The sequence below is a fragment of the Myodes glareolus genome, chromosome 3 (genome assembly GCF_982192425.1).
Source record: "Myodes glareolus chromosome 3, mMyoGla1.1, whole genome shotgun sequence".
NCBI classification, from domain to species: domain Eukaryota; kingdom Metazoa; phylum Chordata; class Mammalia; order Rodentia; family Cricetidae; genus Myodes; species Myodes glareolus.
In genome coordinates, this window is record NC_142028.1 from 60,496,334 (window position 1) to 60,519,644 (window position 23,311).

The window sequence follows — 23,311 nt, forward strand, 5'->3', positions numbered from 1 at the left end:
AGTAGAAGACCAATATCCCTGACCCTCAGACACTCTGCTGGTGCTGATGGGGAAGCTGTGACCCAGACACTCTGTTGATGGCAACGGGGAAACTGTGTGGCCCAGACACTCTGTTGATGGTGATGGGGAAACTGTGACCCAGACACTCTGCTGGTAGTGATGGGGACACTGTGTGGCCCAGAGTTCTGCCCTGCTGTTCAGGAAAGGCTGACGACTAGCACCTTGGGGATATTCACTAGTTGGCACCGCAATCCCAAGAGGTTCACTGATTGCAGCTGATGGGAAACACTGCCTCACCCCGCCCCTGACTGCATCAGCATAGGTTCTAACTAAAAAACCCCTTGAGGCCCACGGGCAGTCTGGACAACAGAGTGGGTAGAGTGCCCATCCGGCAGAGAGGTGGCACTGGTGGCCGCAGTACCACTCTGTCTTGCAGTCTGTCCCCTTGTTTGGGCCAGAGCTCCTTCCTAACACCCCCAGGACCATCCATCAGCATAGACATGGGCGGCCACTGGTTTCTGCTGCTCCTGCTGCTCCTAAGTAGGGACAGAGCCTTCCACCTACCCAGTAAGTACCCAATCCCTTTTTCATCCTCCACTTGTAGCTTCTTTTCTGACCGGCCAGAGACGGGAAGAAAGTGTTAAAAGGGCAGGTAATACCTCTCCGGTCTCAGCCGCTCCCTAACTAACCTCTTCAGCTGTCTAATGGGTGTGGGGCAGAGGCGCCAGGGAGTTTTAATAACAGAATGACCTCCGTGCCTCTGGCCTCTCCCACAGATCTCTTCCAGAGCGCTATCTTTGTCTGTCTGCCTGCTCCATCCCATCTGTCCTCTCCTTTGTCTTTCTGTCTATCCTTCCCATCTGTGGCAGGTTAACAGCTGAGGCTGTTCCAGCAGGCTGAGGGCTCAGGTGTTACAGCCTAGTTGCTCTGCCTTTCTCTACGAAGACCAGCAGTCTGCTGCCTCACAGTTTGAGAAAGGAAGGCATTCTGGGTTCTGAGTTCCTAGATCCCATGAGGGAAGATACAGGCCACACACTGTGCACCAGCAGCTCCCCAGGTCCTTAACTTTGCCCAGGGACGGGAGCCTCTATGATAAAGCAATGAAGAAACACATCAGTAGGTATGGTGACCGCAGCGGGGTGGGAGAGCGATGACTCCAAGAACGGGGTCCACTGTGCCTGTGCTGAGCACTGTGTGAAGGCTCCCCTGGCCTTAAGACTCTCAGGATCACATCCCTGCTTTGCCGCCATAGAAACTGGAACTTCCAGTCACATGTCGATTTCCACGTCCTCCCAATCACACAGGTCTGACTCCAGAGTCTAGGATACTCCATTGCTAAAGGCAGGGAATCTCAATCACCATGAAGATTTTCACCAAATTTGAAATTTCAGCCTATTCCCAACTAAAATCCCAATCAGGGCTTGTACTCTAAAATCAACTGACTCTAGTGTGTAAGAAAGGACAGAGGGAAGCCGATTGTGTTAGCACATACCTGGAATCCCAGCACTTGGGAAGCGGAGGCAGGAGGATCAGAAATTCAAAGTCAGCCTAGGCTCCAGTCTCGAAGAATTCAAAAATAAAAAACAACAAATAGCATAAAAGAACAGAGGTCAACAATATCCACGATATTGTGTGTGTCGTGTGTGTGTGTGCGCGCGCGCATGTGTGTATGAAGAAGCCTGAAGAACAATTGGTTGATCCCTTGGAAAAAGCATAAAGTCAGGTCAAGTGTGGTGGTACATGCTTGTAATCCCAGCCCTGGGAAGATGGGAGGGTCAGGCATCAGACTGGTGATTTTACAGAAAACAGAGAAGTGTAGGGGAAGGTACCAAGTCCAAAATCCCGGGCCCTCAGTCCACTGAAAGTCCAAGCTATTACTAAGGTGTCAGAGCCCCGGAAGCCAGAGTTATACAGCATCGTCAGCCATGCGACACAGGCATTTGGGGATGGAACTTGGGTCCTGTGGAAGAGCAGCAAGTGCTTTTCTCTGTGAGCTGTCTCTCCAGCCCTCCCACGTGCCCACCAAATACTGCCACGTCCTTTAAAGTGACAGATGATGTGGTGGTGTTAGTGCGGTGGTATAGAAGCAAACCAGCTGACCGGAAGACAGCATGGAGCTGCGCTGGCTGCAGAATGTCAGCTCAGTGTGGTCCATCAGTGGGCAAAGATGGACTCCTGCATAGGGACAGAGCAACAGGTTGTCTGCTTAGAAAAAGCATAAAGTCAGATCAGGTGTGATAGTTCACGTCCGTGGTCCCAGCCCTGGGGAAGCGGAGGATCCAGATGTCAAAGTTAGCCTAGACTACCCTGTCTCAAAAAATCCAAAAGGAAAAAAAAAAAGGCATGCATTCCAAGCCAATGGAGATAGCCCTCCTTGCAAATACAAACCTAAGTCCCTCTAATAAGTCACCTGCTCTGTTAGTCTGGGCTGTTGTGGCTTCCCTAATACTGAGCTCAGGAATCTCACTATGCTGAGTGGGCCATGGAGACCAGAGCAAGGGGTGGAATACCACAAGGTCACACAAGAAATACAAGACCGTGATGGGACACCCACTGAAACAACTTACCTGAGCTAATGGCAGCTCACCAACTCCAGCCGGACAGGGAAGGAACCAGCATAGGACCAGACTAGACCCTCTGAATGTGGGTGACTGTTGTATGGCTAGGCAGACTGCAGGGCCACTGGCAGTGGCACCAGGATTTATTCCTAGTGCTTGCACTGTCTTTTTGGAACCCATTCTCTTTGGATAGATACTTTGCTCAGGCTAGATATAGTGGGGGAGGGCCCTGGACTTTCCCCAAAGCAATGTGCCTTACCCTCTCTGAGGAGTGGATGGGGGTGAGGGAAGGTGGAGTGGAAAGGAGGAGGGGAAGGAGTGGGAACTGGGATTGGTATATAAAATGAAAAAAATATAGTTTGTTTTCTTAAAAAATAAAATTAAAAAATAACAAAAGTTTCCTTGGTATGTTTATAGGACTCACATTATATAGATTTACAGTTATGATGGAGACTGTCTCACAAAAAGAATATTTAAATTTCATTCCCAGTGAAATATACTCTGCAAAATTTATGTGCATACGCTTTAGTTGTAATTTTGAATAAAGTTTTGTTAAGAAATAAAAAAAAGAAAAAGAAAAAGAAATACATCATAGAATCAGTCCCCACTCCATGCCTCCCTACTCTCTGCAAGCCTCCCAGGCAGTTGCTACCCTGTGTTGCCCCCTCAGCTCTGTACACAAGGATGATGTCAGAGTAGAGGTGGGCCAGGTGCAAGCAGGAACAGGGTGGGGGGGGGGTGGAGGAAGGCCAGGCCAGTGCCTCTTCAGAGTACTGACGGGAGGAGGGCTTCGCCCATGCCAGCACCTGAATCAGCCCTCAGATAATTGCTAGGACTCCAGAGCAGGGCATCAGGTGATGGCCCGTTTCTGCCCATCGCCCAAGAGAAAGAGCAAGGTGCCCTGGGGATCTAGTTCAGCGTGTGTGTGAGGGCTTTCCTCTCGAGGGAGAGTGGCCAGCTCAGCCTTGGAAATTGGGTGATGTTTTTGTAGGGCTTTATATCGCAGTTGAGAAAGCAGAGTGAGGGGTCCGATGGTCTGGTTTCCAATGCAGCATCACCACTTCCTTGGGGTGTGGCCTTGGACGGATGCCTTCCCTGTTTCAGCCTTCATTTCCCTGATCTGGTATCTAGAAATAGCAGGCCTCACCGCAGTGAGAAAACAACGTATCAGTTCTGCTCTGGACAAATGAGAGGGAAAGATGCTGAGCATCCATAACCACCAGTGCTTTAAAACACCTTTATTTTAGTGTGTGTGTGTGTGTATGTGTGTTTCTGTGTGTGTTTCTCTGTGTGTGTGTGTGTGTGTGTGTGTGTGTGTGTGTGTGTGTGTGTGCTACAGGCTGAGAGTGCATCATGGTTCAGTTACAGAAGTCAAGTGATATGCTTTTAAAAAAATATTGTTATGGACTGGAGAGATGGCTCAGAGGTTAAGAGCATTGCCTGCTATTCCAAAGGTCCTGAGTTCAATTCCCAGCAATCACATGGTGGCTCACAACCATCTGTAATGGGGTCTGGTGCCCTCTTTTGGCCTGCAGGTGCACACACACAGACAGAATATTGTATACATAATAAATAAATAAATATTTTTTAAAAATATATTGTTATGACTACCACTATTATCATTCCCCACCGTGTGTGTGTGCGTGTTTGTGTGTGTTTGTGTGTGTGTGTGTGTGTGTGTGTGTTAGGGTCGGAGTGCACCATGGTGAAGGAAGTCAGATGACAAGCCTCAGGTGAGTTCTCTTTGACTGGGATACAGGGATTAAACTCAGGCAAGCACTCTTACCTGATAAACCATATTACTGATGCTGCCTTGAAAAAAAAATTAAGAAGTAAAATTGTTGGGGGGGGTGCTGCTTTGTTTTTGCTTTATTTGTTTGTTTGAAAAAGGTTATTCTGTAGATTAGACTGGCCTGGAACTCACAGAGATGCGCCTGCCTCTGCCTTCCCATGCTGGGATTGAAGGCTTATCCCATATGCCCAGCCTAGGTTGTTGGGGGTTTTGTTTGTTCTTTGTGTTTTGACACAGGGTCTTGCTATGTAGCCCTGGCTGACCTCAAACTTGCTGCAAGGCATGCCTCCCCTGTTTCCCAGGTGCTAGACTATAGGCATCTGCTACCACATTTGGCTTTTGTGTGTGTCAGTAGTTCTCAACCCGTGGGTCACGACCCCTTGTGTGTAGTGGGTCAAATAACCTTCACAGGGGTCACCTAAGACCATCAGAAAACACAGATATTTACATTATGATTCATAGCAGTAGCAAAATTACAGTTATGAAGTAGCAATGAAAATAATTTTATGGTTGGGAGGGTTACAACAGCATGAGGGACTGTATTAAAGGGTCGCAGCATTAGGAAGGTTGAGAACCACTGGTGTTTATGGTACTAAGGATTGAAGCCAAGGCCTCAAAGTTGCCAAAACAAACTTTCTCTCACTGAGCTGTGTCCCCAGCCTGCTTGCATTATGCTGCATAACACTTTCGTGAGCGCTGGGAACCGAATCCAAGTCTTCTAGAAGAGCAGAAAGTGTTCCTACTGCTAAACTGTCTCTCCACCCCCATGTTGCTTTAGTTTTAGATTTACCTATTTATTTAATGTGTATGAGTGTTTTTGCTTGCATGTATGTATGTACAACACAACATGTGTGTGCCTGGTGCCCTTGGAATTCAGAAGAGGGTGTAGCTCACCGAGACTTACAGATGGTTGAGAACCACCATGTGGATGCTCAGAACTGAATGTGGGTGTTTTGGGTATCCGTGCTCTTAAGCACTGAGCCACTAGTTCAACTAAGTTCAAACAAGTTATCAAGAAATCAGACGCGGAAAGCCAGTCTCAGAGGGCACTCAGGAGGTAGATGCAGGAGGATCAAGGTCATCCTCTGCCGTGTAGTCTGGCCAGCCTAAGATACGTAAGAGCCTATCTCAACAAAGCAAAAGAAGAAATTCAGTGAGACCATAGGGAATTTAAGGCCACCCTGGGCTCATAGTGAGTTCAAGGCTAGCCCTGTATACAAGGTAGGCTTTTTAAGGCCTTGTTTCTTTTTTAATAAAGACTTATTTATTTATTCTACTTTGTTTAATTCAAGCCCATAGGGCTGGAGAGATGATTCAGAAGTTAAGAGCACTGGCTGTTCTTCTAGAGGTCCTGAGTTCAATTGTAACAACCGTGTGGTGGCTCACATCCATATAAAATGAAATCTGGTGCCCCCTTCTGGCATGCAGGCATACATGCAGGCAGAACACTATACAAAATAAATAAATCTTTAATTAAAAAAATAAATCTTTAAAAAAAATAGAAGAGAGAGGTGAAACTGTGGTTGGTATGTAAAATAAATGAAAAAATTAATAAAAAAAAATAGGCAGCTAAAGAGATGGCTCGGCAGCTTAGAGCACTGGCTACTGCTCTTGTAAAGGACCTGGATTTGGCTCCCAGAATCCACTAGGTGGCTCACAATCACCTGTAACTTCAATTCAAGTGATCCAACACCCTCTTCTGGCCTCCATGGGCACCAGACATGCGCACAGTGTACAGACTTACAAGCAAACGGAACATCTAGACACATGAAACAAACGAACAAAAACAACAAAAAAAAACTAAACAAAAACCGCAGCAGGGCTGGAGAATGGGGCTGGAGAGATGGCTCAGTGGTTAAGAGCATGGAGACTGCTCTTCCAGAGGTCCTGGGTTCAGTTCCCAGCACCCACAGCCGCCTGTGGGTTCAGCGTGTCTGAGGGTCTCAGGGGAGCTGACACCCTCGTCTGACCACCAACGGCACCAGGCACACATATACATGCAGGCAAAACACACAAGCATATTAAAGAAGAAATAAATCCAGCATGAAAACAACATAGAGGGCTGAAGAGACCACTCAGCCATAAGAGCACTGGTGCTCTCGGACAGGACCTGGATTTGGTTCCCAGCACGCACCCACATGGGGACTCACAATTGTTTGTAGCTTCAGTTCCAGGGGTTCCAATGCCCTTTTTTCGTCTCTAAGAACATTGCACATGCACAGTGCACATACATACAGAAAAGCATGTGTATACATAAAAATGTTGGGTATGGTGGCACATGCCTTTAATCCCATCACTCAGGAGGCAGAGGCAGGCGAATATCTATGAGTCTGAAGCTCAGCCTGGTCTACATAGTTTGAAGCCAGCCTGTGATACATAGAAAGACCCTGTCTCAAATAATACATAAATAAGTAACTAGATACAAAGTAGGAATGGTTGGTTCAGTGGTTTGGTGGATGGAATCACTTGCTGCTTAGCCTGACAACCGGAGTTCAAACCCAGGAAGCCATGTACATATGGTAGAGAGGAAATCATCCCACACTAGTTCATTGATACGTATAATAAGGGGCTATTTATTTAGGGGTAGACTCACAGATCACAGTCCTCTGCACGAACAGGGAACAGGAACCGAATCTAGCAGATAGAAACAAGAACCTGAAGCAAAAGAATGAGTGCATGCTTTACAGTTACATTTGTAGTATGAGACCACACCCAAGTGGGCTGATATCTTAAAGGCTATTGGCTTAAGGAGCTCCCACAACACCTCCCCCTTTTGTTTAAATAAGAGTTCCAAACCCAATACAAAACTATGTACTAGGAACAGATATCAAGTATAAAGTTAGAATTACAACCAGCATAGACAATATTAAGCAAGGAACATATCCTAATGTTTTATTAAACATTCTATCCTAAGGAGTCTAAGTCTTGTATTGGAAATGGCATGGCTAGATCATATGAGAAGGTAACTATGACTATCTAATATTCAACCTCATCGAAGGCCTGAGAAGGGAGATAATATTACTTGAGTAGGCAGAAAGTGCAATCAAGGAACTTCCAAAATGTGCAGTAGATGACAGAGACAACTGGCTGCCTGAGCAATCACCCAAAGTCTCATTTGCAATGTTGAAGCAACCAACTAAGGCTGCTAAGTAACTGATAGATCATTTTCAGAGGCAGGAATTGCACAGGGGCACATACACATATGCACACACTAATTTAAAAAAAAACAAAAGAAAATAAAACAAGAGGCATGATTGGCACACGTGGGTGATCCCAGCACTTGGAAGGTGGAAGCTGAGGAACAAAATGTCAGAGGTCACTCTTGGTTACGTAGGGAAAGTTGGAGGCAAGTTCAAGTGAAAAGAGCAACGGCCCAGCTGGGTAATGGTGGCCCAGGCCTTTAATTCCAGCACTTGGGAGGCAGAGGCAGGCAGATTTCTGTAAGTTCAAGGCCAGCCGAGTCTAAAAGAGCTAGTTCCAGGACATGCTCCAAAGCCACGGAGAAACCCTATCTTGAAGAACCAAAACCAAATCAAACCAAACCAAAACAAAACCCAACAACCCCCCCCCAAAAAAAAAACTGGTCATGGTGCCAAGTACCTTACAACCCCAGAACTTAGGAGGCAGAGGCAGGAAGGTGTGGCCACAGATGCCAGGCCAGTTTAGGTTACAGCACAGGGCTTCTTAGTGAGACCCTGGCTCGACCAATAAAAAAAGTTCATGTGCGAGCTCGTTATATGGACTAATGTTGCTGTTGTTTGCATTAGATCTCCTCAGTAGGAGACTTGGAGTCAGAGCATGGGGGGAAAGAAAGGCATAGTGGTTGGTGTCTTTATTTTTGCTGCTGTTGTTGTTTCTGTAGGTGGTGCTTCGGTCTGGGTGCTTGCCTCAGACTCGTCCTCCACAAAGAGCTCTGTGCATAACAGAAATCTGCCCTGCCAATCTACAAGTTCAAGTCTGTCTCACAGTACGAAAGGCCATGACTCCACAGAAGAACCCAACAGTTCGTCTGTGCCTGAGACACCCACATCTAAGTCCCAAGATCAAATGACATCACCTACTCTTTCAACATCACCCCAGAGCAGAGGCACAGCAGGGCCCACGGAACGAATGACAGCAGTGCACACCCCTGCCATGACAGTGACTAATAGCATGTCACTGTCAGATTCCACAATGACCCCTGCAGTAAAGGAATCAATAGGGACATCCAAAACCACAGTTTTATTCAGCTTGGCCATTTCAGCTGAGACCCCACAACTGAATCAAACTCCACCCTCATCAACACTGGACAAAGCCAGGGACACACAGGAACCTTTACCCATGACAACCATGGCAGTTACACACAACCCTTCATCTACCACAGTCACCCCGGGGACAACTGTTCTTAGCACAGCCACAGGTGAGACACAGGAAAAAGACACTGCAGCTGTACCCCCAACCCCAGCAGCAACTCCCACAACAAGCAAGCCACCAGACACACAGCACAGCTCTGTTACACAGACACCTTCCCAGTCTGCACAGATGACTTCTGATGCTGCCATGACTCTAGACACAACTCCATCACCACCAAAGTCCACCAGCACTAGAACGGGCTCATCAATGTCCCCAAGCTCCGGGGACACAGGTAGAACAATGACAACACCTTCAATGGCATTAAACACAATAAGCACACCAGAGGACGCCATCCCAACATCTGGAACTGGGACACCCACTGCTTCTGAGAAGTCAGCTTTAACTTCATCCTCAGTAACACTGGACAAAGTGTTACCCATGACAACCATGGCAGTTACACACACCCCTTCATCTACCACAGTCACCCCGGGGACAACTGTTCTCAGCACAGCCACAGCTGAGACTCGGGAAAAAGACACTGCAGCTGTACCCCCAACCCCAGCAGCAACTCCCACAACAAGCAAGCCACCAGACACACAGCACAGCTCTGTTACACAGACACCTTCCCAGTCTGCACAGATGACTTCTGATGCTGGCATGACTCTAGACACAACTCCATCACCACCAAAGTCCACCAGCACTAGAACGGGATCATTCGTGTCCCCAAGTTCCGGGGACACAGGTAGAACCATGACAACACCTTCAACACCCACTGTTACTGAGAAGTCAGCTTTAACTCCACCCTCATCAACACTGGACAAAGCCAGGGACACACAGGAACCTTTACCCACAACAACCACGGCAGTTACAAACACCCCTTCATCTACCACAGTCACCCCGGGGACAACTGTTCTCAGCACAGTCACAGCTGAGACTCAGGAAAAAGACGCTGCAGCTGTACCCCCAACCCCAGGAACAACCCCCACAACAAGCAAGCCACCAGACACACAACACAACTCTATGACACAGACATCTTCCCAGCCAGCACAGACAGGCTCAAGCATAGGCACTGGTACAGCCCGGTCTCCTGAACATTCCACCGACCTTCTCCATAACGCCTCAGAGACAACCAAATCCTCCACTATCATTGGGACCAGTCCAGCACCCCCCAACTCAAGCCAGAGTAGTGGTCCAGGGGGTGGTGCCTGTGCTTTGGATGAGTATCTAGACAACACCGGAGGCTGTATGTGCAATAATAGCTACTTTTCCCACTTGGGTAAGTCTGAATAATCCTTCTAGGAAGCCTATTGCTGCTGCTGCTGCTGCTTCTCCTCCTCCTCTTTCTCTTTGATTTTAATTTTATGTGCATGGATGTAAATATGTAAATAACATGAATAACGCATCTGAATGAACCAGATAACTGGCAGGGACTAGTGCAGTCAGGGAACTCTGAGAAGGCCCCGAGGAACCCTGTCCAAAGAAGCTGGTAAGACATTCAGAGTTGGCTGAGCAGATGAGACAATCTGCCTTGCCCCATCTCCAGCCTGCAGTCCCCAGGACCCTAACTGCTGTCCAGGTACTGATGGAAATTACAGGCATGTATGACATGCCCGGCTTTGTACTGTTGTGCCCAAATTACGACCCCCAGAGAGACCACTAGAAACCAGACAAGTTCAGACTGCAATAATCAGGGTTTATTGTTAGCATAATAGGAGCTAGCTCAGGACTTGTGACCCTGTGAGGCAGGGAGGAGCTCAGAGTTCCTTTGTGGGGTTAGCTTTTTAAAGGCAAAAAACCACAAGCCCTTCAGGACGGTCAGGGGGGCTTAGCACAGGTTCAAGGTCTTCGCTCTTTCCCGTCCTGTTTTTGTCAGTTTGTTTTATCTTTAGATCAAGGTTAAGCTGTCCCTGAGTCAGGACGTCTTTATCAGTCTCCACCAGGTGGCCGGGCGCCCTTTGGGGGGGGGGGGCGTTATCTTTTCTGGGAACATGAAGCTAGTCTGGGGTTTTTGATTTTAAAACACTCTGCCAGGAAATTCCTTCTTGTTTCTTTGAGAATAAGGGTCTTACATGTACACACACACACACACACACACACACACACACACACACACACCAGGTTCGAGCTTCCAGCTTGGAATGAGTGAAAAATTGGAGAATAAACAAATTAACCCCTTGAACCCCTTGAAACCTCAATCTTGCCAGACAAGTTAGAGACACCAGCTGCCTTCGCCAAAGTCAATCTGTCTCACTGAGGCCCAGACCAGGCTTCCTTGGTTCCCTGGACACTGGAAATTGAAGAGTGTGGCAGGAACATGGAGCCAACCCCTTCTTTTCTTCTTCCCTTTCTGGCTCCGCCTCCGGACTTCTTCTGTTCCTGTATCCACTGCCCAACCCTCAGGCTACCTGGCTCCAAGATGGGAGCCTCATCCCACCCCACCCCCCGAAAGCTTTGTTGTTTAGTCACGGTCTCTTAGTCCAAAGCCGGCCTGGCCACTGAAGATGAGCTTCAGCTCCTCATCTTCCTGCCTCTGCCTCCTAAATTCTGGGATTACAGGCGGCTGCCCATGCCCTATTCATGTGGCACTGGAGATCAAATGATGGCAGGCAAGCTCTCTGCCAGCAAAGTTGCATTCCCAGCTCCCACAGAAGCTTTGTGGCCCAGGTACTAATTCTTGGAAAAGAGATTCTAAGGGCCTGTGAGGGCCAGGATCAGGATCCCATAAGACATGTGTGAGATCTCTCTGTGTGTGTATAGTATGTATAGTGTGGATGTGTGTGTGTGTGTGTGTGTTTTGAGACAGAGTTTTTCTGTGTAGCCCTGGCTGCCCTGGTATTCACTCTTTAGATCAGGATGGCCTCAAATTCACAGAAATCCACCTGCCTCTGTCTCACATGCACTTCCATACCCAGACATGTTTACAATTTTAACAATTATTATGTGTGCATGGTGTGTGTGTGTGTGTGTGTGTGTGTGTATGTGTGTGTGTGTTGGGGGTACACTCGCTATGGTGTAGAGGTCAGAGGACAACTTTGTGAAGTCACTTCTTTCCTTTCACCTTTCTGTGGGCCCGGGGAATTGAACTCAGGTCTCCATGGCAAACCTTTACCTACTGAACCATTGTGCTGGCTGTGTTTAAGGGAGTGGAGAGTGGACCAATATCCACTGTCTTCTTCACCCACCTGAGGAAAAGTATTCCTTCTCATGGCATCATTCCAGGATCCTCAAGAGACCCCACCCCTGGCTCTTGTTCCCCTGCAGAACCATCCAGTGAGATAGGGACCCTGCACTGCGAGCCAGAGGTCATTGAGGTGGCTCTGAGGAGCTGCTTCCTGAAGAATCACCACTGGGTCCTGAAGAAAGATGTCTTCTCGGGGTGTTCCAGTACCAATACAATAGACCAGGGTCACCGGGTCCAGGTCTTTCAGTTGGAGAAGAAGGAAGGAACTTGTGGACTCCACATCTCTGTAAGCTGACCCTCAACTCTAGGGCAAGGGGAAAGTCCTGGGGCAGAGCTGGGAAAGCTACGGGGGCGGGGCCAGGAAGCTTGTGGGCGGGGTTGGGAAAGCATGGGGTGGGGAAAGCTCTGGAGACTGGGCAGAGATAGGAGAGGTTGGGTAACTCTTGTCTTGGGTGATCTCAAATCTTAGCGATCAGACCAGTCTTGTTGAAGAAAATGTCCAATCTGTCTCCAGAATGGGAATACCTTTACAGATGCTGTGTTTGCTGTGTTGGGGTCTTGGTTCCCAAACTCTCAGCTATGAAACACTTTAAAAGAGCGACCACAAGCATTTTTTTTTTTTTTTACTGATTTTTGGCCAAATGCCATGCCTATCAATTTATTTTTAATGGTTCTAATCTTGAGAGGTTCAGAGGTTCTCATTATAGATAAGGAATCCATAGCTCAGAGAATTTAAAGGATTTTCACAAATTACAATAGGAACTTGCGGTAATCCTCCTGCCTCAGCCCCCTGAGTTCTGGGATTACACCAGCATTCAGAGACTAGTTTTATAAGAACAACGTAATTCACATAAATAATGGAATGCCATCAAACAACAGCAGTGCCCCTAAAGCCCCTATCTCTTGATCAGAACTTACCTTTTTCTTTCCTTTTCTTCCTTCCTTCTTTTTCTTTCTTTCGTTCTTTTTTATTTTTAGTGCTGGGGAGACTTAATGTGTGCTATGCAAACACTATAAAACTGAGATGCATTCCCAGCCCTAGAACCTGGAATTCTTTTTTAAATTTTATTTATTTATTTAGAGATACACTCTCACGATGTAGCCCTGGCTGGCACAGAACTCACTTTATAGACCAGGCTGGCCTAGAACTCACAGAGCTCCACCTCCTCTGCTTCCCGGTAAGCACTAAGTAAGCACCACAACACCCGGCCCAGACTTATGTTTTTTGTTTTGTTTTAGAAACAGAGTCTCTCTATGTGGCCATGGATATCCTGGAACTTTTTATGTAGACTAGGTTGACCTCTGCCTCCCCAATGATGGGGTTTAAGGTATATACCATTACACCTAACTCTGACTTACAATTCTTCCTTCTTCTCTCTCTCTCTCTCTCTCTCTCTCTCTCTCTCTCTCTCTCTCTCTCGTTTGTTTTTGATTTTCGAGACAGGGTTTCATTGTGAAACGTTGGCTGCCCTGAAACTAGCTGTGTAGACCAGGCTAACCTCGAACTCATAGAGATCCCCCTTGCCTCTGCCTCCAAAGTGCTGGGATTAAAGGTGCGTGCCACCACCAGCCATCCAGACTTAGAATTCTTAACAGCTCAGGGATCCTATTTTTTCCCCAAGAGATTCCAAAAACGCAAATTGGCACCAATAAGCCCAGAACTAAGAAAACTGAGGCAGGAAGATTGCAAGTCTTAGGATAGCCTGGGCTACAGAGCAAGATATTCTTCCTGGGTTGGAGAGAAGACTCAGCAGTTAAGAGTTCGTTTCAGAGGACCTGAGTTCTCCCAGCACCAGCGCCAGCAGCTCACAATCATTTAAAATCCAGATCCAGAGGTTCTGGCGCCCTCTTCTGTCCTCTTCAGGAACCTGCACTGTCAAACACATTCAGGTAGAGAGGTACACACATGTACCTGATTTTCAAAATAAAATAAGCCTTTCAAATGCTCTCTCGAAACAAACACCACACTATCACACAAAAAATAAAAACAGCCCATACGTGGTGCTGTGTGCAGATACGCTCAGCACTTGGGAAGCAGAGGCAGGGGAGGGTGCAAGACCATTCTTGTGTGCGTAGTTGGAGACTAGTTTAGGCTACATAATGCTCTGTCTCAAAGTAAAGTAAAATAAAATAAATATTAACATTTTAGGCCCATGGAGTAAGAACTTCCATTGGCAACTCTGGGTTCAATTCCCAGCATCATAGACATTGGACATTGTGACATAGACTGTTAGTCCTGGTACATGGACCAGACAGGTCAGGAATTCAAGACCATCCTCAGCTACATAGTCACGAGGACCAGCCTGGTCTACATGAGACCCCATCTCAAGAGAAGACACTTAGAACCATGGCATGGGGGATAAAGTGATGGGCCCTGGAGTCAGAGAGCTGTTGGATTTAAGCTGTCACAGCTTTGGACATCTTTTAACCTTTCTGAGCCTTCTTTTACTCTTTTATAAAATGGGGCCAATAAGGGAGAGCTGTGTTCAAGCCACAGTACCAGGCTCAAAGTATTTTACTGAATAAAATACTTTTATTTTATTCAGCTACAGTTTTTACTGAAATAAACACCTTGTTGCCAGAGAGGATGGGAGGTGTTGACCCCAGGGACTTGTGGGTAATATCTGCTCACCTACCTGTCTTTTCTAGACCAACGTCAGCCATGCCCTGCACTCTGTGCATGTGCACCTTGAACAGGCTCACCCTGGCTCTGGCTCCAGAGTGCTCCACTTCAGCTGTGCCTACCCCCTGGTGGTGAATGTCAGCAAGCCTGTCTCCTACCAGGAGGCCTCCATTCCGTGAGTTATGTCCCATCTGCTGTCTCTGCAGCGAGGCCCTAGGACACCCCCAAATTCTCACTGCTACCTTGAATCTAGCCAAAGTCTCAACGCTCTTGAGAAATCGGCCCTCACGCTTACCCACCATATGTAAGCATCTCTCACAGGGACAGAGAAACAGGATGCCTCTGGGAAGAGATGAGCTATGGGTTGTTTATGTAAATTACCATGAGGTTAGATACCTGCCAAGGTCTGGGAGCCTATGATGTGGCACTTCATAGTTTATGTGGTCCATGAGGAAGGTGAACAGGTTTGCTCCTCCCCGGCCATCCTTTCTTCCTTTTATATTTATTGTGTGTGTGTGTCACATGCACAAGACTGTTCTCTCTTTCTTAGTACATTTGTGCAGTGTGTGTTAGACCACGTACACATGTGTTCATGTGCATGTAGGCCAGAGGGCAACCTCTGGTATTCCTTAATCGCTCCCCACCTTATTTATTTGCTTGTTTATCTTTTGTTTTTTTGAGACAGGGTCTCTCTACATAGCCCTAGTTGTCCTGGAACTCAGTTTGTAGACCAGGCTGGCCTTGAACTCACAGAGAGTCACTGTCTCTGCCTCCAAAGTGCTGGGAATAAGGGAGTGTGCTACCACACCAGATTCTTTATTTTTAAGTTCAATTTTGGATTTTTTTTTTATTATGTATACAACATTCCTTCCATGTATGCTTGCATGCCAGAAGAGGGCACCAGATCTCCTTATAGATGGCTGTGAGCCACCATGTGGTTGCTGGGAATTGAACTCAGGACCTCTGGAAGAGCAGTCAGTGCTCTTAACCTCTGAGCCATCTCTCCAGCCCCCTGGATTATTTTTATTTTATGTGTATCAGTCTTTTTCCTCCATGCATCTATGTGTGCCAAGTGTGTGTCTGGTGCCCATGGAGGACAGAAGAGAGCAATGGATTTCCTGGGACTGGAGTTGCAGACTTTTGTGAGCTGTCATGTGGGTACTGGGAATCAAGCTTGGGTCCTCGAGGAGAGCAGCCAGTGCCCTTAACCTCAGAATCATCTCTCCGGCCCCTATTTGTTTATTTAATTGCAATATTTTATAGGTTTATATCAACTATAAAGTAAGAATTTGTGTGGAAATGGATTCCTATGTTAACCTGTTTCCCTAGACACCAGACTTGAGAGAGTGTGAAGTTAAAGAAGGCTCTGTAACAGCCTGTCTTACTGCACCAGTTCCCCTGTTCACATCTTGCTCCTTCTGAGAGCCTCTCTCCTGGACCTCTGTCCCAGGGTTCAGAGAACAAGTACTTTTCCTGATTGTGGTGAACACCATTAAGTGTTTTCTAAGACCTAAGTTCTCCTCTCTGCCAGGAGCTAAGAGACTTTATTCTGAGAAAAAAACATAGGTGATTCCCCCAAACACTACCTCATTATGAAGTCCCATCCCACTGCAGATGGTGACCTCATGGAAGCTGCCTCACAGAGTTCCCCCCTTATTCTTTTTTTTTTTGGTTTTTTTGTTTGTTTGTTTGTTTGTTTTTTGTAATTTTATTAAATTATAAAAGTTTCCATTTCCACCCCTCCTCCCACCACCCTCCCACTCCCCCCACTCCCTCTGTTTATTTGTTTTTTGAGACATGTTCTCTATAGCTTTGGAGACTGTCTTGGAACTAGCTCTTGTAGACCAGGTTGGCCTCAAACTCACAGAAATCCGTCTGCCTCTGCCTCCCAAATGCTGGGATTAAAGGCGTGCGCCACCACTGCCCGGCTCCTTCCTTATTCTTTAAGGCAGGATCTCCCATTGGTCTCAAACTCACAGAGCAGGGCTAGCCTGGTTGACCAGCAAGCCCTGTGGGTCTGCCAGTCTCTCTAGTGTTGGACTCTAGTGTCCAAACCGAGAAGGAGTCACCCCCAGAGACCACCTCATATACCACAGCCGATGCAAAAGCATGAGGATTTTATTAATTCTGTCATGACAGGGTCCCTCAGCATTTGGGAAGCCGAGAGACACCGAATAGCTGGTACAGTCTACTTTTAAAGGAGAAGGCCCCATAGAAACAAGAGGGGTTGTTCCTTGACCAATATGATTGGCTTATTTGAAAAGGGCTAATACCAATAATTGACTGGAGAACTATTGTCAGATCAGATGAGGTAAGAGGTCATTTTGACCCCGTTTCCCAGGGGACTGAGTCAAAACATACGTGTATGGTAATTGTTCAGGAACTGAGTACGTGCATGTGTAGCTGTTAGGTCCTTGGTTCCCAGGGGAGGAGGGGAAACACTAAGGCACAGAGGCTGAGAGGGTTTGGAATTATCAGAAATGGCTTCAGAATTGTCTTAAAGTCTTACACTAGTAGTAAGTTCGCAAGCACGCCAGTATGCCTGGGCTTGATCTCAGATCCTCAGCCTGTACAGTAAGGTGCTTTACCCACTCCCTTCGCTCCGAGGCTCACGCTTGTTTCTCTCTGGATACAGCACTATCCACGTTCCCGGCACTGGGGAGACTGTCATCACCCTGAGTGTCTTCACAGACCTTCAGCTCCACAGACCACTCCAGGACCGTACCGCTCCTGTGGGCACGCCCCTCTACGTGGTCCTCAAGTCCACCAGCAGTGATCCTGACCGGTTTGCCCTGGTGGCTAATGAGGTTTTTGCCAGTAGCGACCTCTCCAACACAGTGGCTAAGGCCACCTATCATTTTGTGAATGAGAGGTAAGGACCAATCAGGCTCCAGTTCTTGGTCTGTGACTTTGGCAGGTAACTTTTGTTCCCATGAGCACAGGCCCCCCATTCTTTTCGGTATCTCTGGCAAGCAAAATGGGGGAGAAAGGAAAGGATTGGGGAATGTTGGTTGAGCGAATACATTCAGCCGCATTTTACAGATGAGTAAACTGAGGCCCAGGGAGATTAAAACCTGCTCAAGATCTCACAGTCAATAGATGACATTCATTTCTTCTATTCTTTCCCCCAGACAGTTATTGAGGACCTATGACGAGATTTAAAAATATAGCATTAACATGTCAGAGTGCCATATGCTATGTTGTTATTGAAGTAGACTACATGTAATAGTTAACAACAGCTAATAATTTAGTTATTTATTTCATGCCAGATGTAGTTTGAATCACATCATGCTTATGAATTAATTTAAATCTTACCACACACTGTGACATAGTTATATTTTGATTAGCATCTTACCGGAGAAGCTAAGACTCAGTTCAGGTGCATGGCAGGTGACTGTATTCAGTGTTGAGCACAGTTAGATCACAGTTGGGTCTCTTAGTCAGGTGTGATGGTTTATGCCCCAAATCCAAGCACTTGGGAAGCTGAGATGGAGGAATTACTTAGAGTATCAGGTAGACAAATAAGACAGCAAGACCCTATTTTTTGTTTTTTGTTTTGTTTTGTTTTTTTCAAGTCATGGTTTCTCTGTAGCTTTGGAGCCTGTTTTGGAACTAGCTCTTGTAGACTAGGCTGGCCTCAAACTCACAGAGAGCCACCTGTCTCTCTCCCTCTCTGCATCCCGAGTGCTGGGATTAAAGAAGTGTGCCACCACCACTAGGCAAGGCCTTTTGTAAAAAAAAAAAAAACATAATTATAAAATAAAATAAAAACTGAGTATGATGGTGCATGCCTGTAACCTAAGCACTCAGAAGGGAGAGGTCTGGTGATTGAGAATTGAAAATTACCTTCAGCTACATTGAGCCAGGACAGCCTGTGCATACCTGATATCCTGACTCACAACGAGACAAGAGAGAGAGAGAAAGAGAGAGAGAATATGTCTTATTTCTATACCAAATTTTAATAATATTGACAGTAGTTTTCATAGAAGCACAGGGGATCGCTCATCAGTTCACAGTGCATCCCAAGAAGGGTTATTTCCCCCGCTGCACAAATGAGAGGGCAGAGGGCTCAGAGTGTGACCAAGAACTGGTGATGCTCAGTGTGGTCCCAAAACACACTCTTGAATTTGCCCTAGCATGTAATTAGCTTTTCTTCCAGTCCTGACTGTTAGAGCCCAACTCTGGGATGCTGACTCCTCAGGAGGGTCGCCCCAAGAAATCACTCACCAACCAGTCCAGTTGATGCAAAAGCAAGGGGAATTTTATTCTTGTTTGCCTAACGGGCTCTTCAGCAAGGCGAGGGAGAGAAGCCCTGACTAGCTGTTACAGGCTACTTTTCAAGGCAAAAATACACATATTCGGGGTGGGGGGTACAGTGGGTTGTTTGTCAAATGCAGGGATTGGCTCATTTTAAGGGCATTTACTATGATTGGTTATGTCAAAGGTGGGCCGGATGGTTCCTGGGTCAGGCAAAGCAGGGAAGCACCTGCTGGCCGTTGGAAAACACCTAAAGGTCTAGTCAACAGGCAGGGTGGGGTCAGGACTAGTTTACAAAAACATGTTTTCTCTAGTTTGCAAAAACATGTTTTCTTCACTGAGGTTCTGGGGTTCCCAACTAGGGCCAGCATCGTGCTAGAACTCCCAGGCCCAAGCTTGAGGACCTACCTAACATCTCCAAACCTAAGTTTCCTCCTTTTTTGAAAAAGAAAGGGAAGAGTAGGGGACTGGAGAGATGACTCAGCAGTTAAAAACATGGGCTGCTCTTGCAGAGGACCTGGGTTGGGTTCACAGCACCCACATGGCATTACAACCATCTGTAACTTCAGTTCCAGGTGATGGAACAGCACCCTCTTCTGACCTCTGTGGGTGCTGGACTTCCGTGATGCGCAGATACCAGCAGGCATAAAATAATTAACACTTAAAAATGGGGGAGCAGTCAAAAGTCTGGTCATCCTCAGAATATGGATGTTGGCATGAAATTAAATAATCTATGTAAAGTTAGTTCTTAGCAGGAAATTCAACACCCACAATTACACTGAACGCGTTAAAGTGGCTGATATCAATTTTTGCGTGTTGACACCTGGGGCCCCAAGCCTGGATCCCAAAGATCAGCGCTAGGGCCTTCTCCCTGCAGCTGCCCAGTCGGGGACCGGCTGCTCCAGGACTTGAACAATGGAGCCTCCATACAGGTGACACTGGCTTTCACTCTGTTGCGATTCTTGAATAGCGACACGCTCTACCTACATGCCCAAGTGACTCTCTGTGACAAGCAAGCGTCCCGCCCATGCCAGCCGGTGAGTGGGGTTCCTGAAGCCCAGCCATGCGTCTGGGACTGGACCGAGGGTGGTCGTGTGATTGTGTACTGACCTCCTTTTCCAGGGACTGACTGGGTTGGGGAAGATTTAAAGAGGGACGTTTGAAGCCCTAGATCTTGTAGGTGGAAATGAGAAAACTTATTTGAATTGTGGGGTAGTGGAACATGAGTCTCTGAGGTCCTGGGGAAAGTCCCCACACTGTCTTGTTACCCACAGTCTTGTAGTGGGAAGAATTCCCTGCGGAGAAATTCACCCTGGGACTCTCGAGTTGGGACCCATCTGGAACCTGGCGGTAGCAAGTGGATCAGATTCGGGCCTCTCCGAATAAGCGGTACATGGATGGACCTTTGGAGGGCATCCCCAGCTCCTCTGCCAAGACTTTCCCAATGTCTTGTCCTGAGACCCTGAGCTTTCTCTGAGTCCCCCCTCACCTTCATGTCTTTACACTCTTCCCCTGATCCCAGGGTCCTCTCTGAGCCCACATTCTCCTTCTGCTCTGGACAAGTCCTTGCAACCACCCTGGCCTCTTTGCGTTCATCTTAGTTTCTCTACCTGTTACTGTGGGAAAACACACATACGGAAGCAGCTTAAAATTTCCTGTGGCTCGTGGTTCAATGGTCCCGTGCATTATGTCAGGGGATCACGGCAGCAGGAGCTTGCTGGCTTTACACTACATCTGCAGCCAAGAAACAGCCAGGAACACACGCTAGCGCTCAAACTCACTTTCTGTGTTTTCAGCAGTTCAGGGTCCCCTGCCCAGAGAACTGGTGGCTTCACTACAATTAAGATGGTTTTTCCCACATGAACTAATGTAACCGAGATACTTCCACACAGGCATGCCCAGAGACCTGTCTTCCCGGTGACTCCAGATTCTGCCAGGTTGGCAACACTAACCCATCATGCCGCTCACTCAGGTCTGAGCCATCTTCACTTCCAGCGTCTCTCTAAAACATGTGTTTAAATTTTATTTTGTGTGTATGAGTGTTTTGTCTGCAGGTATGCCTGTGGACCACCTGTGCGCCTGGTGTCCATTCGAGGCCAGAAAAGGTCATTTGATCCCCTGAAACTGGAGTCACGGATAATTGTGAGTCACTTTGTGGGTGCTGGGAATCGAACCTGCATCCCCTGAGAGAGCATTCAGTGCTCTTAACCACTGAGCCACCACTCCAGCCACTCTCTCTCCTTTCCTGCCAAGCAACCCACTCTTCTCATGCTGTCTTTCATGCCAACCTCTATTTGATCATTATTCCTGGCCCGGAACCCTCTCTCCTTTCTAGTCTGTAAGAGTCCTTTTGCTCTCACTGGGAAATCCCACGCTTTTGGGAAATCCAGAAGGATCAGATCATCTCATCCTTCTGAGTCCCAGCTTTCCAAAATCTGCCAGCCTGTTTTGTCTAGTCTCGGTGGAATGGTGGGTGAGTGCTGGCCACGTCTGGGGGCACTTGGAACTCAATCTCTCTTTTCGTGTGGTTGCAGAGCCCAGAGCCTCCAGCAGCCGGAGCAGAGCAGGTTAGTACAAGAGGATCACTCTAGTGAAGTAAGTTTCCGTGTGACATGCTCAGGCTGCTGGTGATTTTGCATGCTGTTTCTTCTCCTGAGCTATGCGACCAAGAATCAGTTAACTTCTCTCAGCCGGAGTAATATATGGCAGAATTAATGTGGGGCCGTTGCTTTATCCGGCCTCAAAAAAAATCTGAAACTTCCCAGAAGTGATTTCGAGTAAGGGTTGAAGATTTAAAGAGCACCGGGCACCGTGGAGCATGCCTGAGCTTTGAGTCAGCCTGTGCAAGATAGCAGACCCTGCTCAACATAAAAGCCAGGTGTGGTGGCTTACCCTGTAATCCCAGCACTTAGGAGGTGCAAGTAGGAGAGTTAGGTGTTTAAAGCCATCCTTGGCTACAGAGCAAATCTGAGGCCAGCCTGGACTATGTGTCTCAAAGAAAAAGAAAGAAAGAAAAAAAAACAGCTGTGTATTTAATAACACACCTAACTGAGGTTGCTCTTTGAGTACAGGTACTTGCTGCTAAGCTTCATGGCCTGAATTCTATCCCTGGGACCCACGTATGGATGGAGGGAACCTAAGAATATGTCCTCTGACTTCAACATGTACACCACAATATGCACACATAGACTCTGAAAGCTCCTCAAATCCCAGTTTGAATACTTTTTTATTTAAAATTCTGTGTATACATATGTGTGTGATATGCACGTGAGTGCTGGCATCCGTGGAGGTCAGCGGTGTCTGATTGCCTGGGACTGAAGTTACAGACTATTGTGAGCTGTCTAATGTGGCTGCTGGGAACCAAGCTGCCGACCTCTGCAGGAGTTATATGCTTTAACTGCTGCACCACCTCTCCAGCCCCCTTAGTCTATTTCGTAATCATTTCTTTCTTTCCTGCAGGAGCCTGGATGTCCATCTTGCTCCTGATGGTGATAGACTGGATGCTGGACTAAAAGCTGGTCCAGCCTCCCCACTCCAACACAAGCGTTTAGTGTCTAGTTTACTTGCCTCAGCCGAGGATGGAGCGGAGGAAGACTTGATGAGAGGCAAGTGTGACCTCTGTTAGGCACCAGAGGAGCTGGCCACTGACCAGGGTGTAGCCCAGCATTGGGAAGACTGTGGCAACTGCGCGGTGGATTATCATGTCTTGTCATGCCTTTGTTTCCGATTCCTGCAGCTCTTAGGGGAGGGTGTGATTAGACCACTCGACATGAGGGGGGAAAGTAGAGAGTTTATGGCCAATAAACACACAGAATTCTACTTTTTCTGACGGCTGTCTGTATAATTTGACCTTAACGCTTCACTGCTCCAGGTCAATGGACTGAAGGATTGGGAAGGGGGGGGGGGCTCGGGAGCCACTTTACTCCTTTGGGGCTTCATCTCCACACAGGTAAAATGAGAGTGTTTGACCCCATGACCTCTGCTACAGCTTGGGAATCATTCTTAAGAAATCCTTGGACTTTAGTCAACTGACCCTACTCTCTCTCTCTCTCTCTCTCTCTCTCTCTCTTTTTCTGTAAAATGGCCGAAACTGTTCAGTTCCAGGACGAGAGTTCAATCCATTTACATAATAGTGCCCAAGCCTTTTCCTCCTATCGCTTGGTTACCCCTGGCCGCCTTAGGCCACTTTTCCTATTTGAGAGCGATAAAGCAACAGTGTTTGTGCTGTTGTCCCTCATTCGTCCCAAACCAGAATCTTTTCCATACCCAGGACTATGTTATGCTTCAGGGATGAGGGCTGGAAGGAGGCTGTGGACCAGGAGACAGGACAGACTTTAGCTGTGAATGAGAGACCCAGGCCCTGGCAGATCTGTAGCCACAGCACAATCCCCAAGCACCCTGACTCTGGAACCCAGAGCCAGTGAAAGAAACACACCCCGGATCTGGGACCTGAGACAGCGAAAGAAACATTTTATCCCTGAACCCAGAGCCAGAGGAAAACACCCTTACCCCGAAACCAGAGCCAAAGGAACCCCTAGAACCAGAACCTGTTAAAGGAATTCGTCCTG

General features: G+C 47.4%; 1 protein-coding gene across 1 annotated transcript; it reads left to right on the forward strand.

The window, feature by feature from the left end:
* The first annotated feature begins 500 nt into the window (after nucleotides 1-500).
* On the forward strand, nucleotides 501-22,531 carry LOC125400493 (uncharacterized). The gene is made up of 10 exons (XM_087904998.1): nucleotides 501-567; nucleotides 8,213-8,997; nucleotides 9,352-9,958; nucleotides 11,944-12,149; nucleotides 14,513-14,661; nucleotides 17,122-17,358; nucleotides 19,621-19,780; nucleotides 20,018-20,132; nucleotides 21,278-21,310; nucleotides 22,203-22,531. Exons 1-10 carry the CDS (start codon nucleotides 501-503, stop codon nucleotides 22,253-22,255), a joined length of 2,412 nt encoding a protein of 803 aa, XP_087761124.1. The 3' UTR covers nucleotides 22,256-22,531.
* Nucleotides 22,532-23,311: the final 780 nt, after the last annotated feature.

Bases quoted from the DNA above. Each gene is read 5' to 3' on its own strand.
- LOC125400493 (XM_087904998.1), top strand. From the start codon at position 501: ATGGGCGGCCACTGGTTTCTGCTGCTCCTGCTGCTCCTAAGTAGGGAC. The intron at 568-8,212 runs GTAAGTACCCAA...TTGTTTCTGTAG, and splicing joins CAGAGCCTTCCACCTACCCA to GTGGTGCTTCGGTCTGGGTG. The intron at 17,359-19,620 runs GTAAGGACCAAT...TTCTCCCTGCAG, and splicing joins TATCATTTTGTGAATGAGAG to CTGCCCAGTCGGGGACCGGC.